Source organism: Oryx dammah, unplaced genomic scaffold, assembly GCF_014754425.2.
Source record: "Oryx dammah isolate SB20612 unplaced genomic scaffold, SCBI_Odam_1.1 HiC_scaffold_19, whole genome shotgun sequence".
NCBI classification, from domain to species: Eukaryota; Metazoa; Chordata; class Mammalia; order Artiodactyla; family Bovidae; genus Oryx; species Oryx dammah.
The window spans coordinates 31,231,508-31,248,925 of NW_024070203.1; the positions used below are offsets into that span (position 1 = coordinate 31,231,508).

Consider the following 17,418-nt stretch of genomic DNA (forward strand, 5'->3'; position numbering starts at 1 on the left):
AAAAGTACTCAGCCATAAAAGACAATGAATTCTGTCATTTGCAGCAATGTGGATGGAGCTACAGAATATTATGCTAAGTGAAATAAGTCAGAGAAAGACAAATACTGTATGATATCATTTATATGTAGACTCCAAAAAATAATACAAATGAAGTGAAATAAAGTGAAAGGCACTCAGTCATGTCCGACTCTTTGCGACCCCATGGACCATATATTCCACGGAATTCTCCAGGCCAGAATATGGAGTGGGTAGCCTTTCCCTCTTGCCTGGAAAATCCCAAGGACGAAGGAGCCTGGTAGGCTGCAGTCCATGGGGTTGCGAAGAGTCGGACACGACTGAGGGACTTCACTTTCACTTTTCACTTTCATGCATTGGAGAAGGAAATGGCAACCCACTCCAGTGTTCTTGCCTGGAGAATCCCAGGGATGGGGGAGCCTGGTAGGCTGCAGTTCATGGGGTTGCAGAGTCAGACATGACTGAAGCAACTTAGCAGCAGCAGCAGCCTTTCCCTTCTCCAGGGGATCTTCCCAACCCAGAGATCAAACCCAGGTCTCCCACATTGCAGGTGGACTCTTTACCAGCTGAGCCACAAGGGAGGCCCAAGTACAAATGAACTAACATGCAAAACATAAACAGACTCACTAATTCACTGATCTAAAAAACAAATGCATGGTTACCCAAGGGGAAAGGGAAGGGGGGAAGGACAAATTAAGAATATGGAATTGATACAAACTACTATGTAAAAACAAATAATCAACAAAGATACAATGTATAGCATAGATAATTACAGCCATTATTTTGTAATAACTGGAGTATAATGTGCAAAAACAATCACTATTCTATGTACCTGAAACTAACAAAATATTGCAAATCCAATATATTTTGTTAAAAATACAAAGAGGGTTTAAATTTTATACTTAACTTTCTATCAGCATCTTTTGAATGAAAATGATGAACTTCCTCCACTAAGAGGTAAACTCATGATCCACAATTTATTTCTGCTCAACTATGAAAAGATGAAAGCATTTTCTCTAATATCAGGAACAAGACGAGGATGCTCACCTTCACCACTTCTATTCAATACAGTTTTAGAAGTCCTAGCCACAGCAATCAGAGAAGAAAAAGACATAGAAGGAATCCAAATAGGAAAGGAAGAGGTAAAACTGTCACAGTTTGCTAATGACATGCTACTACACATAGAAAACCCTAAAGATGCCAGCAGAAATCAGACTTTGGTAAAGTTGCAGGTTATATACAAAATTAATATACATAAATCTATTGCAGTTCTATACACTAACAACGAAATATCAGAAAAAGAAATGAAAGAAACAATCCCATTTACCATCACATCAGACAGGATAATGGTCAATACCAAAATCAGATTGATTAAATTCTTTGTAGCCGCAAGATGACGAAGTTCTACAGAGTCACCAAAAACAAGACTAGGAGCTGAGTGTGGTTCAGATCATGAACTCCTTATTGCAAAATTTAGACTTAGATTGAAGAAAGTACGGAAAACCACTAGACCATTCGGGTATGACCTAAATCAATACAGTGGTTATACAGTGGAAATGACAAATAGATTCAAGTGATTAGATCTGATAGAAGAAGTGCCCAAAGAACTATGTACAGAGGTTTGAGATATTGTACATGAGGCAGTGATCAAGACCACCTCCAAGAAAAAGAAATGCAAAAAGGCAAAATGCTTGTCTGATAAGGCCTTACAAATACCTGAGAAAAGAAGAGAAGCTAAAGGCAAAAGAGAAAAGGAAAGACATACCCATTTGAAAGTGAAGTTCCAAAGAATAGCAAGAAGAGATAATAAAGGCTTCCTCAGTGGTCAATGCAAAAAAAACAGAGGAAAACAATAGAATGGGAAAGACTAGAGAGCTCTTCAATAAAATTAGAGATACTGAGGGAACATTTCATGTAAAGATGGACATAATAAAGGACAGAAACAGTATGGACCTAACAGAAGCAGAAGAGGTGGCAAGAATACACAGAAGAACTGTACAAAAAAGATCTTAATGACCCAGATAACCACGATGGTGTGATCACTCACCTAGAGCCAGACATCCTGGAATGCGAAGTCAAGTGGGCCTTAGAAAGCATCACTACGAACAAAGCTAGCGGAGGTGATGGAATTTCAGTCGAGCTATTTCCAATCCTAAAAGATGATGCTGTGAAAGTGCTGCCCTCAATATGCCAACAAATCTGGAAAACTCAGCAGTGGCCACAGGACTGGAAAAGGTCAGTTTTTATTCCAATCCCAAAGGCAATGCCAAAGAATGTTCAAACTACTGCACACTTTCACTCATCTCACACGCTAGGAAAGTAATGCTAAAAATTCTCCAAGCCAGGCTTCAACACTCCATGAACCAAGAACCAAGATGTTCAAGCTGGATTTAGAAAAACAGAGGACCAGAGATCAAATTGCCAGCATTCCTTGGATCCTAGAAAAAGCAAGAGAGTTCCAGAAAAACATCTACTTCTGTTTTATTGACTATGCCAAAGCCTTTGACTGTGTGGATCACAACAAACTACAGAAAATTCTTCAAGAGATGAGAATACCAGACCACCTTACCTGCTTCCTGAGAAACCAATATGCAGTTCAAGAAGCAACAGTTAGAACCAGACACAGAACAACAGACTGGTTCCAAATTGGGAAAAGAGTATACAAAGGCTGTATACTGTCACCTTGTTTATTTAACTTATATGTAGAGTCAGTCAGTTCAGCTACTCAGTCGTGTCCACCTCTTTGCGACCCCATGGACTACAGCATGCCAGGCTTCCCTGTCCATCACCAACTCCCAGACCTTACTCAAACTCATGTCCATTGAGTCGGTGATGCCATCCAACCATCTCATCCCCTGTAGTCCCCTTCTCCTGTCTTCAATCTTTCCCAGCCTCAGGGTCTTAATGACTCTTCCCATCAGGAGACCAAAGTATTTGAGCTTCAGCTTCAGCATCAGTCCTTCCAATGAATATTCAGGACTGATTTCCTTTAGGATTGACTGGTTTGATCTCCTTGCAGTCCAAGGGACTCTCAAGAGTTTTCTCTAACACCACAGTTCAAAAGCATCAAGTTTTCGACACTCAGCCTTCTTTATAGTGCAATTCTTACATCCATACATGACTACTGGAAAAACCATAGCTTTGACTAGATGGATCTTCACTGGCAAAGTAGTGAAAGTAATGTCTTTACTTTTCAATATGCTGTCTAGGATGGTCATAGCTTTTCTTCCAAGGAGCAAGCATCTTTTAATTTCATGATGCCAGTCACCATCTGCAGGGATTTTGAAGCCCAAAAAGATAAAGTCTCTCACTGTTTCCCCATCTGTTTGCCATGAAGTGATGGGACCAGATGCCATGATCTTAGTTTTTTGAATGTTGAGTTTTAAGCCAACTTTTTCACTCTCCTCTTTTACTTTCAGCAATAGGCTCTTTAGTTCTTCTTTGCTTTCTGCTGTAAGGACAGTGTCATTTGTGTATCTGAGGTTGTTGCTATTTCTTCCAGCACTCTTAATTCCAGCTTGTGCTTCATCCAGCCTGGCATTTTGCATGATGTACTCTGCATGTAAGTTAAATAAACAGAATGACAATATACAGCCTTGACGTACTCCTTTGCCAATTTGGAACCAGTGTGTTCTTCCATGTCAGGTTCTAACTGTTGCTTCTTGACCTGCAAACAGGTTTCTCAGGAGGTAGGTAAGGTAATCTACTATTCCCATCTCTTGAAGAATTTTCCACAGTTTGTGTGATCCACACCACCAAAGGCTTTGGTATAGTCAATAAAGCAGAAGTAGATTTTTCTCTGGAACTCTCTTGCTTTGTCTATGATCCAGAGGATGTTGGCAATTTGATCTCTGGTTCCTCTGCCTTTTCTAAATCCAGCTTGAACATCTGGAAGTTCACGGTTCACATACTGTTGAAGCCTGGCTTGGAAAATTTTGAGCATTATTTTGCTAGCGTGTGATATAAGTGCAATTGTGCAGAATATACCAAGCGAAATGCCGGGCCGGATAAAGCACAAGCTGGAATCAAAATTGCCAGGAGAAAGATCAATAACCTCAGATATGCAGATGACACCACCCTTATGGCAGAAAGCCAAGAGGACTAAGAGGCTCTTGATTAAAGTGAAAGAGGAGAGTGAAAAAGCTGGCTTAAAATTCAACATTCAAAAATTAAGATCAGGGCATCTGGTCTCATCACTTCATGGCAAGCAGATGGGGAAACAATGGAAACAGTGACAGACTTTATCTTCTTGGGCTCCAAAATAACTGCAGATGGTGACTGCAGCCATGAAATTAAAAGACGCTTGCCCCTTGGAAGAAAAGCTATGACCAACCCAGAGAGCATATTAAAAAGCAGAGACATTGCTTTGCCAACAAAGGTCCATCTTGTCAAAGGCATGGTTTCTCCAGTAGTCATGTATGGATGTGAAAGTTGGACCATAAAGAAAGCTGAGAGCCAAAGAATTGACGCTTTTGAACTGTGGTGTTCTAGAAGACTCTTGAGAGTCCCTCGGACTGCAAGGAGATCATACCAGTCAATCCTAAAGGAAATCAGTCTTGAATATTCATTGGAAGGACTGATGCTGAAGCTGGAATTGCCATACTTTGGCCACCTAATGCGAAGAACTGACTCATTGGAAAAGATCCTGATGCTGGGAAAGATTGAAGGCAGGAGGAGAAGGACACAACAGAGGATGAGATGGTTGGATGGCATCATCAACTCAATGGACATGAGTCTGAGCAAGCTCCGGGAGTTGGTAATGGACATGGAGGCCTGGTGTGCTGCAGTCCATGGGGTCACAAAGAGCTGGACACGAGTGAGTGAGCTGAACTGAACAGACAGAATAAAACACACAGAAAAAAACTTAACCCAAGAAGGGTAAGCTTTCCTTGGTAGCTCAGCTGGTAAATAATCCACCTACAATGCAGGAGATCCTGGTTCAAATCCTGGGTCAGGAAGATCCACTAGAGAAGGGATAGGGTACACACTCCAGTATTCCTGGGCTTCCCTAGTGGCTCAGCTTGTAAAGAATCTGCCTGTAATGTGGGAGACCTGCGTTCAATCCCTGGGTTGGGAAATCCCCTGGAGAAGGGAACAGCTACCCAGTCGAGTATTCTGGCCTGGTTTATTCCATGGACTGTATAGTCAATGGGGTTGCCAAGAGTCAGACACGACTGAGCAACTTGAACAAGGAGGCAAAAAATCTATAATCTGAAAACTAAAAGACACTGATGAAAGAAACTGAAGATGATGTAAATAAATGGAAAGATATGCCTTGTTCTCAGACTGAAAGAATCAATATTGTTAAAAGGACCATACTACACAAGACCATCTGCCAATTCAATGTACTCCAACTCAATGCACACTGATGACCTGTGGCAGGGCTGACAGGCTGGGCTGGGAAGGTAAAGTGCTTCTCCTTCTTTTGTACTACTGGGAACAAGAGCCAATTTGTGACTCACAGAATAAATCTGTTCTCTGCTCTGGATGCTTTGTCATCTGGGGGCTCTGTCTCCTAAATTCCAGAGGCTGAAGTGAATGCAGAATTTCTGACTCATTACAGTAGGTTTTTAATGAAATACATAGGCTTTAACAGTGCCATGGATGTGTGACCCCAATACCCAGTGGCTTCATTCTTATAGTCCTTACACAAAAAATATGAGAAAGAGGTTTATCTAAAGTCTGCCTTGTAACTTCACTACAGTCTGACACAGAACAGGAGAATCATCCCCTGAAGAGGGCACTAAAGTCACACTTTCTGTCCTTTTGACACTGGCACCTCTCAGAAACTTTGTTTCAGACTTTAATTTGGAGAACTCTTCTTGCCTGTATCTTACACCTTATGAAGCACCCAAAAATGATTCCTTGTGAGGACTGACATGTGACCCCTCCGAGTTAGGAACAAGCCAGTCCCACTTTCTAACCCTGAAAGTGCCCCTTAGCTGGAGTGTGTTTCAAGCACGCCCAGTCCCCGGAATTTCTAGAGGACAGACATATCTGGAAAGTTCACCTGAAGCACAGCATCTGAAAAACGTTCATAGCAACGTTCTACCGGACTGGGGGTGGGGGGCGGGCGGAGAAGGGAGAGGAGATAACTTTACTCCGGTTAAAAAACGGGGGAAATAAACACGGGGGAATCCAAGGCTCCAACATTTTCAAGAAAACGCTTTCTTATGTGACTGCTTCCTTTGGACAGTCCTACTCAGAAAACCACACAAAATCACTCAGAATCAGAAAACTCAAGATTCCTAACAATGAGAAATCATGAACAACTTTGTATTTATCTTGGATAAATTAATAGGAAAAGACAGTAGGTGGAGACATTTAAGAAATGAGTGTGAACTACTGACACAAAAGCTAAACTTTAAATCGTTTTATTGTATTTCGATTGCCTTTAAATGTCATAACAAATTCCTACTTTGTTGGTCTATGATCTTTCCTTTCTCATTTTTGTAAAAAGGAAGAAAATTATCGAAAAGTTATCATTAATTACTACTTAATCTAAAAACTATGGGCGTAACATCTCTCAAGCTCAATCCCAATTTGACATCCGAATCTACTAATCATGTCACCGAATTATTTTCAGGAGAATACGGTTTTCCGTGCAAGTATTTATTTTGCATTTCCTGACTAGGGAGGGCTTTAGTAGCGTGTTTTGTTTTTTTTTTTTTTTGACTTCCAAAACAAATATCTTTTCTGAGGGTGTGCATGAACCACACATTAGAAGTTACTTTTGGAATACTGTGGAGGGTTGTGGGGATTGTGGACTGCCTGGTGTTGGGAAGCAGCAAAATGAAAAAGGATGTGGACGGAGGCCCGGTCTGAAAACGGGCTGCAATGTGAAAAATAGAACGAACCCGAAATGCCTGACCTGAATTGTAGCAAATGTTTACCAACAAAGCCAATTGACAGTCTCCTCTTGAGTTTTATAAGGTGAAGAGCTAGCAAGTTAATACCTTGTCAGAGCTACTAGTCTAAATATCATCTTTCTCCTAAAGGGGAACTACCCCACTGCTTTGGATCCAAAGGCGCTTCTTTTTGGAACACTGAACAGAAGAAAAAAAAAAAAAAGTCTGGAAGTAAAGACAGGTCCGAAGTAAGACACCACCGCAAAATGGCACTGCTCTGTGGACCTGGAAGCAGGGTCCGGGGTGCGGGGCTCACGGGAGCTGAGCTCAGAGTTCTCGGGCGCTCTTGGGGGTTCAGGGGCGCGCGGGGTTCGAGGCTCTCCTTGGCACTAGGCACGCTCCCCAGACATGGCCGAGCCTCGAGGGGGCAGCGTCCCGACCTCCCCATCCCCGCGATCGGGAAGCACCGCGGCCCGAACTCCCTGAAGCTGCGGGGCAGCGCCCCGGTGCCCTAGTTCGCGAGCCGGTCCGGTGCCCTGTTCTGGTTCCGCCCCGGCTCCGCGGGCGCGGAGGCGCCGACCCACCAGCAGGAAGAAGGAGGCGCGGCCAAGGGAGGGTCGTTCCCGGCAGCGCCGCGCGGGCCGGGCCGGCGGGCAGGAAGCGCGGGGGAGGCGCGCGGGCGGGGGTCCCGCGGTTCGCGGCCGGGGCGGGGCGTGCGCGTCAGCCGGGCTAGAAAAGGCAGCGCCCGGCCCGCCCGGGGACCGCGCTCGCCGCCGGCCCGACGCCGCCATGAGCGCCGCGCTCTTCAGCCTGGACGGCCCAGCGCGCGGCGCGCCCTGGACGGCGGAACCCGCTGCCTTCTACGAGCCCGGCCGCGCGGGGAAGCCGGGTCGCGGAGCCGAGCCGGCCGCGCCCGCCATGTACGACGACGAGAGCGCCATCGACTTCAGCGCCTACATCGACTCCATGGCCGCCGTGCCCACCCTGGAGCTGTGCCACGACGAGCTCTTCGCCGACCTCTTCAACAGCAACCACAAAGCGGGCGCCCTGGAGCTACTGCCCGGGGGCCCCGCGCGCCTCGGGGGCCCTGGCCCGGCGCCGCGACCCCTCAAGCGCGAGCCCGACTGGGGCGACGGCGACGCGCCCGGCTCCCTGCTGCCCGCGCAGGTGGCCGCGTGCGCGCAGACGGTGGTGAGCCTCGCGGCCGCTGCGCAACCCACACCGCCCGCGTCGCCAGAGCCGCCGCGCCGGAGCCCCGCGCCCCCAGCGCCCGGGCCCGCGCGAGACAAGGCGGCGGGCAAGCGGGGCCCGGACCGCGGCAGCCCCGAGTACCGGCAGCGACGCGAGCGCAACAACATCGCTGTGCGCAAGAGCCGCGACAAGGCCAAGCGGCGCAACCAGGAGATGCAGCAGAAGCTGGTGGAGCTTTCGGCCGAGAACGAGAAGCTGCAGCAGCGCGTGGAGCAGCTCACGCGGGACCTGGCCGGACTGCGGCGCTTCTTCAAGCAGCTGCCCGGCGCGCCCTTCCTGCCCGGCGCGGGGGCGGCGGACGCGCGGTGACGCGGGGGGCGCGCGGGCTGCGGCCGCATTGCCTGGAGCCGCCGGGCCGGACTCCCGCGCTTGGCCGGGACTCGGACAGCTGCCGCGTGGACCCTAAGTTACTGTGACGGCAGCTTCTCTACATCCTACGCCTAGGATGCAGCTAAGGTACATTCGTAAAAGAGACTTTTCCGACAAGCCTTTGTACTGTAGATACGAGGGAAAGACTGAGCATGCTCACTTTTTTATACTGATTTTTACAGTATTTGTAAGAATAAAGACGCGTTAGACCCACTTTGATTCCTGCGCTCGCGGCCCTCCGAACCCGCAGGGGAGGGCGCTTCTGGCTGACTTGCACCCCGGGGCCGGTCATCCCGGGTTGCTTTGCTTCTCAAACAGGCCGAACTCCACCTGCGGACGTGCTGGTTATCTTGCCGAGATCCGTTCGGGTGGAAGGTGCCCGCGCCCCGGGAACATGTTGGAAACCCTTTGGAGTGCGTCCCACCTCGAGTGGGGGTCTAGGGGCAAGGAGAAGGGGGCTCGGTTACCCGAAAACCAGCCCGACTCGTCTTGGCTTTCATGGGATTTGCTTTCACTTTCCTCACTTCTGTAGTCAGCTTCAAGTAGATTTTCCAAGTGCGTGAAGTACGAGTCATGTAGGAGATGGAAAGGACAGTCAAAAAGCTACTTAAAACTGGCTACCTTGCCAGTACTTGTAATGTTTCAAAGATTAACCTGGACGAATAAATAAAGTCGTTGCCTTTCCCCCATGAGAGTGGGTACTGGGCAGCCTTTCTTTGTCTTGGCTGCTACCTCTATATTATGTAATTTATTAACTATGGCCTGTCATGATTATAGTGTCATAAGGGAGGAAACAAAATCTTCAGTGTCCAGAGATAATTAATCCGGGGTTTCACTTTTAACTCAGATACTCTGCCAACAAGGTGAACGATGACCCAGCTTTCCTGTGGCGGGGTGGCCTTGTCTCTGCACCCAGTGCTAACCAGACCTGTTGTTCTCTCACTCTATCTATACTTTACCCATAACAGTTTGACCTCTGACACAGTGCCCCCAGAACATTTTCCAAAAAATAATGAACTGCAAAGCACTTAGGTTGGACACTGACTGTGCAGGGCAGTAATAGACGACAGGACAAAGGTTTGCCCTTTGCCGGGTATTCTTTGGGGAAATGTTAAAAGAAATGGGGAGAGAAACCTGTTGAATCATGGTAAAATTTGAACAGAACACTTTAAAATTACAGTAGGACAAAATAATTTTTTCTACTGTATTATCTAAAATAAATACGAAGGCCTGAAGCTTATTTAAGCTTTAACATGCAGAAAGGTAATAAGAAATATATAATCATATAAAAAAGTATTTTGATTTATAGTTTACAAAGCCATTTTACTAACATAAAGTTCCATTTCAAGATCATAAAGTACATTCACTCTGCCCAGGGTTAAGAAATTACCCAAACCACCACCACCTCTCAGCCACTTGGTAAAGTTCACAGATCCCGTGGCCGTTGCCAGTGTTCTCAAGAGGCTCTTCCCTCGCTCGGGAGCTCAACCTCCTCCAATCCCATGCTGCTGGTTGGGTGGGTGGTGATGCACCGGACGAAACAGGTTAACGGCCCCACCTCCTTTCCGAGGACACTCCTCACTTCGTAACTCTGCAGGGAGGAGAGGCAGGCTGGTTAGAGCAAACAGCCCTGGACACCCTGTTCCCCGGCGACTCAGCACACCACAGCCCGAGCAGGAGGCCCTTCCCTGGCCCATGACCCTCTCCGGAGGTGAGAATAGGCTGCGATACAAGCAAAGGAACTGCTTTTTTCTGGTAGCTGAGTTCATTTTTATACAAGAACATCAAGAATGTCTCTTATCGATGTCTGTCAGTGGATACAAGGTGCACACCTCTCAGCTAGGATAGAAGCTGGTGGGGAAACATGTGAAGCCGTGCCCCGGGTCCCAGCGGGAGCTCCATCATGCCTGCCGCTGACTCCCACTTCCGCAGTCGACCAGCACTTCTGGTCAAGGACTTGCTCTGCCTGCATCAACAAGGTCTCATCTCTCCCAGAGCTGCCCTGAGCTGAGCGCCTCTCCCCATGTTGTAGAAAGGCCTTCCGTCTCACTGTCTGATGACAGTCTCAGGGAACAGGTTAGCCGTGGGCACTCATCATGTCCATGTGGGAATGCAGAGCTCCAGGCGGTGGGGCCCGGGGACCAGGTGGGCAGTATGTTGTGCCCTCCTGGTCTCCAGGTATCAGACCTCGGGACACTTTCTTTGGGGGAATAGGGCTGAATATAAAGAGAGGCTTATTGGTCTAGAGGAAGACTGAAGCCCCAGAAGGTCACGTGTTCTTTGGGAAGTTCCTCCGCAGGACCTGAGGCGCAGTGCTGAGGCTCCTCCCAGCCCTGCTCTGTGCCAGACACCTGATGGATGTCTGTGATCACTGAGTTCAGTGCTAACTTGCCCCTTCCAACATTGACGTGTCCTGGCAGGGAGACCCAGGCCGGGCGGTCAGACAGCATGGCCAGGGTTGGCGCGTCTGTGTTCCTGATGGGCGCCTCACTGCCCTCAGCCCATGTCTGGCTTCTTGTGAGCGCGGTGTGGTGGGAGGGGGCCATCTTCTGCCCTGCTCAGGACCAGACACATGCTGTGAGGGGGTCCAGACTGTGCGGGTGTCTGGCTCAGGGCCCAGCGAGGTCCCAGCCTACAGGAACATAAGGGCCAGCCAGGGACCGGGGACATCTGTGACCCCAGTCTAGCCTTGTGACTGCTGCCCAGCAGAGCCGTGTCCAGACAGTGGGTCTGTGTGCACAGCGTGGACACAGTGAGCCCTGAGATGGTTCCTTCTGCAGCAGTAAGTGTCCAGCTTGGTCTGGGATGTGGAAGCTGTGAAGCCAGCTCACTGCAGTCCCCGTCTCCCACCTACAAGACAGGCACAGCACCAAATGCCGTTTCCCCACCGTGGTTCACAGGGAGCATGTTTAGGTAAAGTGGAGGAGAGAGCTGAGGTCCAAGCAGGTGAAGAGGGGAAATGAGAGGATGAGACTGGACTGTGTGGAGGCCTCCCGCTGGGCTCCTGTGGCCAAGACATCAAGGTCACAGCCCCTCAGTCACTCCCAGGGCTTCTGTGCTCATGAGGGGCCTCGCACAGGCGCAGTAGCAGGAAGGCGGCAGAGATGCTGGAGAAGGGGGCGGGAGGTTCCCACTCAGGGCTGGGAGGGCAATGGTGATGCTGTATGCCTCTGTGTTGTCTACGAGGGCTTCCCCTGTGTGTATCCATGGGGGGCCCAGGTCCCCTGGATACAAGCACTGAGCTCTGACTTGGAAAGAAAAGTCTGAAAAATACCCTCTTATTAAAATGCCAGGTTTGGCAGCTATAGTTTTCAATAATAACTGTATCATTATAAATGGAGATTTACTTATATCTATATTTGGGGGAAATTAACATGAAGAAGTAAAAAACAGTCACACTACCAAACTCACACGTGCTAGTCATATGAATACATGTATTTATGTCTGTGAGTATAAAACGTGCCTCTGTTTTTAAAAGGTATGGGGTATTTTCTTTGACTCTTGCTTCTGTGATGTCACTCAGGTAGAGTGGTGGGTGTGACCACTGCCTTTACATCTGAAGCTGGACCTTGTTAAGTGGAGGCCTGAGACCCAACACTCCTGGGTCCTGACCAGAAGTGGCACAGTTTGTTCTGGGAATGCAGTCATGGTTCTCATGGAGAGTCTTCTGATTCTTTGCAATTTGTGAATATACATCCGCACCCTAAACTGACAGAGTCCAGGCGATCTTTGTGGCCAATGCCCCCCACACAGGTCTCAGCCACACCCATGTCCACTTCCTTCCAGGTAGACATAAAGCCTGAGAATCCACTGAGTGCAGAGTTGGGGTTGGGGGTGACAAGCCTGGCACCTCCCCAGTCCTACTGGCCTCGCCTCTGCCAGCAGAGCAGCACAAAGGGGACACTGAGGTGCTCGCCACTGGGCCTCTTGGCCAGGGCACTGCTGCACACACCCCAGACACGTGGATCACATACACACAAGCACACACAAGCCTCCTGAGCTCTCTAGGATGCAAGCAGTCGAGAAGTCGAATGTGTGGGAGGTACAGCCTGCCTCCATTAAAAGGGAATAAGTGAATGAGTGGATTCCTACCAGGCCCTTCAGACTCCAGGCCCCTGAAGAGAGCAGGAGGTCGAGGGCCACTGTCCAGGGAGCCCAGGGCCCAGGAAAGGCACCCAGGTTACTGCAGGGCCCGTGGGTGCTCTGGGTGCCATCCCCAAGCACTCAGCCATGGGCCTCGATTTGTTCTGCTGTGTTCTTGAGAACTCCCCCAGCATCCTCCACGGTAACAAGTTCCAAATGGCTCTGACACAGACAGAGCTCTCCTCCCTGAGGGCGCAAGGTGAGGTGGACCTGCCATATTTAGTGTCTGTTTAAAGCCCCCTACCTTGGAACTCTCCAATCCATGAGCCTTACCCAAGGACCAACAGTCACGGGCTCACCACCCGTGAAACACAGGACTTCCATCTGAAGAGAACACACGCAGGGTCCCTGTCGTCCCCACTCAGGCTGGCTACCCTCTAGGTGTCACTTGTGAAGACTGCGATGACCTTCCCTCTGCGATCTCTGCATCTGACAGGAGCCCTGTCCCTGTGGCCTCTCCAGTCAGCGTGGCCTCTGCCCATCTTGAGGAGAGCAGGGAGGATGGGGGCTGGTGCTGAACTGCTGATTTCCATCGCACTTGCACACGATCAGGGACACCTGTCCACAAGCCCTCCTCGAGACATTGGTCCCCACCGCACAGCAGCCCCCTGGATGAAGGTTTGTTGTGGGGAGGGGGCGGGCGAGTCACCAAGTTGCTCTAAAGAGGTGCATGAGGCCAGGGATTCGAGCTGGAACCGCAGCCAGACCAGGGCTCTTTACAGATTCTGTGCACGGACATTCCAATTTACTCAAAACTCTGACATCTGGTATAAAGTGAAGAGTGTAATAATGGCCACTTCCCCCCCACCCCTAAGCCCAGGAGGGGCTGGCAAGCAGCTAGGAGGGCTGCATGGAGCCTCCAAATTCAGGCTGGATGCAGAGTGGGCCTGTGGCTGTGGGAACCTGTAGCTCTGCCGATGTGAGCGTCCTCTTTGCCAGCAACTGCAAGAGCTGTGCACGTCTGCCACCTGAGTTTTGAACCCTGAGGGCAGACATGCAAGCCCCTCACAGCTTCCGCACAGCTCTGACATAGACAGAGCTCTCTGCTCCATAAGGGTGTGAGGCAAGGCAGGTGTGTGAAATTAGGTGGGTGTGTAAGGGAATGCAAGTGTGTAAGGTAGAGTGGGTGTGTAAGGTGAGATAGGTGTGTAAGGTAATACCAGTGTGTAAGGTGAGCTGGATGTGTAAAGTGAGATGGGTGTGCAAGGTGAGATGGGTGTGCAAGGTAAGGTAGGCATGTAGGTGAGGTGGGTGTGTAAGGTAAGGTGGGTGTGTAAAGGAATGCAGGTGTGTAAGGTGAGGTGGATGTGTAAGGGAATGCCAGTGTATAAGTTGAGGTGGGAGTATAACATAACAGGTGTGTAAGGTAACAGGTATATGAGGTAAGGTGGGTGTGTAAGGTAAAGTGGGTGTGTAAGGTGATATGGATGTGTAAGGAGGTAGATGTGTAAGGTGAGATGGGTGTACAAGATAAGGTAGGCATGTAGGTGAGGTGGGTGTGTAAGGTGAGGTGGGTGTGTAAAGAAATGCAGGTGTGTAAGGTGAGGTGGGTGTGTAAGGGAATGCTAGTCTAAGTTGAGGTGGGTGTGTAAGGTAACAGGTGTGTGAGGTAAGTGGGTGTGTAAGGTAACAGGTGTGTGAGGTAAGTGGGTGTGTGAGGTAACAGGTGTGTGAGGTAAGTGGGTGTGTGAGGTAAGTGGGTGTGTAAGGGAATGCCAGCGTGTAAGGTGAGGTGTGTATGCTCAGGTGGCAGTCTCTTTCAGGAGCATGCCTCACACCTCTTCACAAAGCCACCACCATTAAGTCAGGGCAGCTCTGAGAGGTTTCCATGCACTCAGACTCTAGAATACCCAGCAATTTAAAAACTGTATGTCTTAGATAGCTGTTCTACTAGGTCTAACTTGAAACCTTGAGACCATCCTATCACAGTGGAAGCCAGGGGACAGAGCCCCAGGCTCTGCTCCCCATCTCCTGCAGGACTGATGAGAAGAACCTCAGTTCCGAAAGGGAAAGGCGTGAGTCAGAGGAGGAAGCAGGGACCGAGCTGAGCCTCCAGAGTCTGACCTCTGTTGGTGCCCAGCACATGAGGAACAGGGAGAGGGGAGAAGCACACACCCAGGGGCTGGGCCTCCACTTACCCCATCCTCGCAGGCAGCGAACCTCAGGAGTGAAGAGATGCTGTCTTGTAGCAGCTGCAAGAACCACCAAGGGGGCTGGGTCAGCACCCCACCCCACTTACCGGAAATACCCCTCCCGGGGACTGATGTGTGGCTTGAGGCCACCAGCTCCACTGCAGAGACTTGAGCCTTCCCTCCCCAGGAAGAGACCAGGAGAGGCAGCCCCCACCTGGCCGCAGGTGAAGGGGCCCTGGAGGTGGACACAGATGCACCAGCCCCTGGCGGCTCCTACCTTGACCCTGATTGTGCACCGGGGTCGCCAGGGGGAGTCCAGGAAGACCTGCAGGTGCCTCCTGAGGATGGGCGAGGTGACCATGCGGGAGCAGTCCCCACAGGAGAAGGTGCCCCTGCTGTTGGAGACAAGAGGACAGAGAGTGGGAGCCTGGTGGGGACAGACGCTCCCTGCACCCTGGTGTCTGGGCGTCACATTCAGGAACCCAGGTCTTGACACAGGCCCGAAGCAGCTTGGGCGCAGAGATCTGGCCACTTGTGGAGTGGCCGGAGGAGGAAGAGACCTGGCAGGGAGCTCACCCGGCTGAGCACCCGGCCAACAAGGGGTGGGGCCAGGGAGACCTGCTCTGGTCACCTGCGTCCCTGCTCCTTCCTGCCTCCCAGGAACCTAGCTCCACGCTCCCGCCATCTCCAAGCCCTGCCCTGCGCTGTCTGGTCTGGGCCTGAGGCCACCACCCAGGACGTGTCCAGCAGCAGGAAAGTGAGGGTGCCCTGGGTGCCTCTAACGGCCAGTGGGGCCAGAGGACTGGCTCGGAGGATGGGCCCAGGGTGTGTGGGGGGCAGGGGGCAGTAACGCTGGGCAGGAAGGGACGTCAGCTTGCGAAGGGTCGCCCGTGCAGTCACCAGCGTGCCACACATTTGTGTTTGCCCTGAGTTCTCTCTCTCCCATCTGACAACAGAGGAGCTGAGGAAGCCCGCTCTTTTCTCTTCTAGGACCAGAGGAGCAGCAGGGCCCAGTGGTGACTTGGGGAGAACACGCGCCCAGCCTCCTACGGTAGCTCGGCCGCCCCATGTGCCCCCTCCACCCCAGGCCGCAGGGTTCCTGGTAGCTGCCCCCTACCTGTCTGCCAGGCTCCGTTCCAGTCTCTCACTGCCACACAGATCACACACAGGCCACGAGCAGGCGGTGCTCTCGTCCACAGCGACCACGGTGCCTGGGATCAGGGAAGCGGAGCTGGGCTCAGAGGCAGCTCTGTCCCCCAGCCTCTCTGTGCCCCTCAGGTCACAGATGGTAACAGGAGGTGCCCAGGTTTGTTTCATCAATTTTGAGTTTATATAAATGCTCCTAAAATTATTATTATTACTTCCCTGGTGGCTCACACGGTAAAGCGTCTGCCTACAATGTGGGAGACCCAGGTTCAATCCCTGGGTTGGGAAGATCTCCCGGAGAAGGAAATGGCAACCCACTCCAGTATTCTTGCCTGGAAAATCCCATGGACAGAGGAACCTGGTAGGCTATAGTCCATGGGGTTGCAAAGAGTTGGACACGACTGAACAACTTCACTTTCACTTTCAAACTTATTATAATTCCCATTTATTGCACTAAATTACAGCAAAGGACAAGTTTTAAAGCGTAAGCCTATTACCACCTACCCGAGTATTTTCATCTTTGCCTTCTCTCAGCATGCGTGTTATGAGTACGTGACAAGCACGCATGCCTGCGCCGTCCTGCCCTGAGGCTCTGCATGGCTTAAGATTTACGTCAGGGTTCCCCTGACCACTCTCCAGACTGGACACTAGGCATCCAAACTGCTCTAGGACAAGGCAGCAGGCATCTGTCTACTTGGCCCCTTCCGTGAAGGGCCTTTCCCCCAGAGTGGGCTCAGGGTGTGGAGTCACTGTACCAAAAAGTGTGAGCCCAGAGATGGCAAAAACCCTCAGAGGTGCATCCCACAGAACCTCTGGCTCACACTCTTCACACTGGCCCACTGCCTGGACATTTACACGAAGTATCTGCCTCCTGGATGGTGGAATAGAATCCCACAGCTAGGTCTCCACTTTCTTGATAAGGAAAGATTCTTACTGGTTTGTTAGGATCTCCTCTTAAGTGGTTTCCCTATCTCTCTTTACTTCAACGTTTGTGATTTCTTTCTTCAACAAGCAAATGTGTACGCGCTGTTTCTCAGTGTGGGGTGCATGTAGCACCGTGAGCGCAGGAGTAAACGCCCCAGTCTACAGATGGGCCCCACAGCCTGACTGGGAGCAGGCAAACAAGTGAGTGGGGTGCCGTGGGACATGGGAGACAATATCCACGAAAGACACTCGGACAAAGGGCTGCTATCCAAAATAGACAAATAGCTGTTAAGACTCAATAAGAACCAGAATAACCTGATTGAAAAATGGGCCAAAACCTTTAACAGACACTTCGCCAGAGAAGATACACGGATGACAAAGAAGCACATGAAAAGATGTCCAGTGTGACGTCCCGAGGGAAATGCAAACGAACACGGCAGAGAGACCCCCTGCACACCCGTGAACACGGCAGTGAGACCCCCTGCGCACCCGTGAACACGGCAGTGAGACCCCCTGCACACCCGTGAACACGGCAGTGAGACCCCCTGCACACCCGTGAACACGGCAGTGAGACGCCCTGCACACCCGTG

General features: G+C 50.4%; 2 protein-coding genes across 2 annotated transcripts in view; one reads left to right on the plus strand and one right to left on the minus strand.

Moving 5' to 3' along the window:
- The first annotated feature begins 7,467 nt into the window (after positions 1-7,467).
- On the plus strand, positions 7,468-9,175 carry CEBPD (CCAAT enhancer binding protein delta). The gene has a single exon (XM_040261174.1). The coding sequence runs from the start codon at positions 7,653-7,655 to the stop codon at positions 8,421-8,423; it is 771 nt and encodes a 256-aa protein (XP_040117108.1). The 5' UTR covers positions 7,468-7,652; the 3' UTR covers positions 8,424-9,175.
- Positions 9,176-9,764: 589 nt separating this feature from the next.
- SPIDR (scaffold protein involved in DNA repair) overlaps positions 9,765-17,418 on the minus strand; it is a 290,555-nt gene continuing 282,901 nt past the window's right edge. The window contains exons 17-20 of the mRNA XM_040261173.1: positions 15,876-15,969; positions 15,036-15,153; positions 14,765-14,818; positions 9,765-10,074 (exon numbers count right to left, since the gene is read on the minus strand). Coding sequence (XP_040117107.1) covers positions 9,940-10,074; positions 14,765-14,818; positions 15,036-15,153; positions 15,876-15,969 — 401 coding nt within the window. The 3' untranslated portion in view covers positions 9,765-9,939. The remainder of the gene's footprint in view (positions 10,075-14,764; positions 14,819-15,035; positions 15,154-15,875; positions 15,970-17,418) is intronic.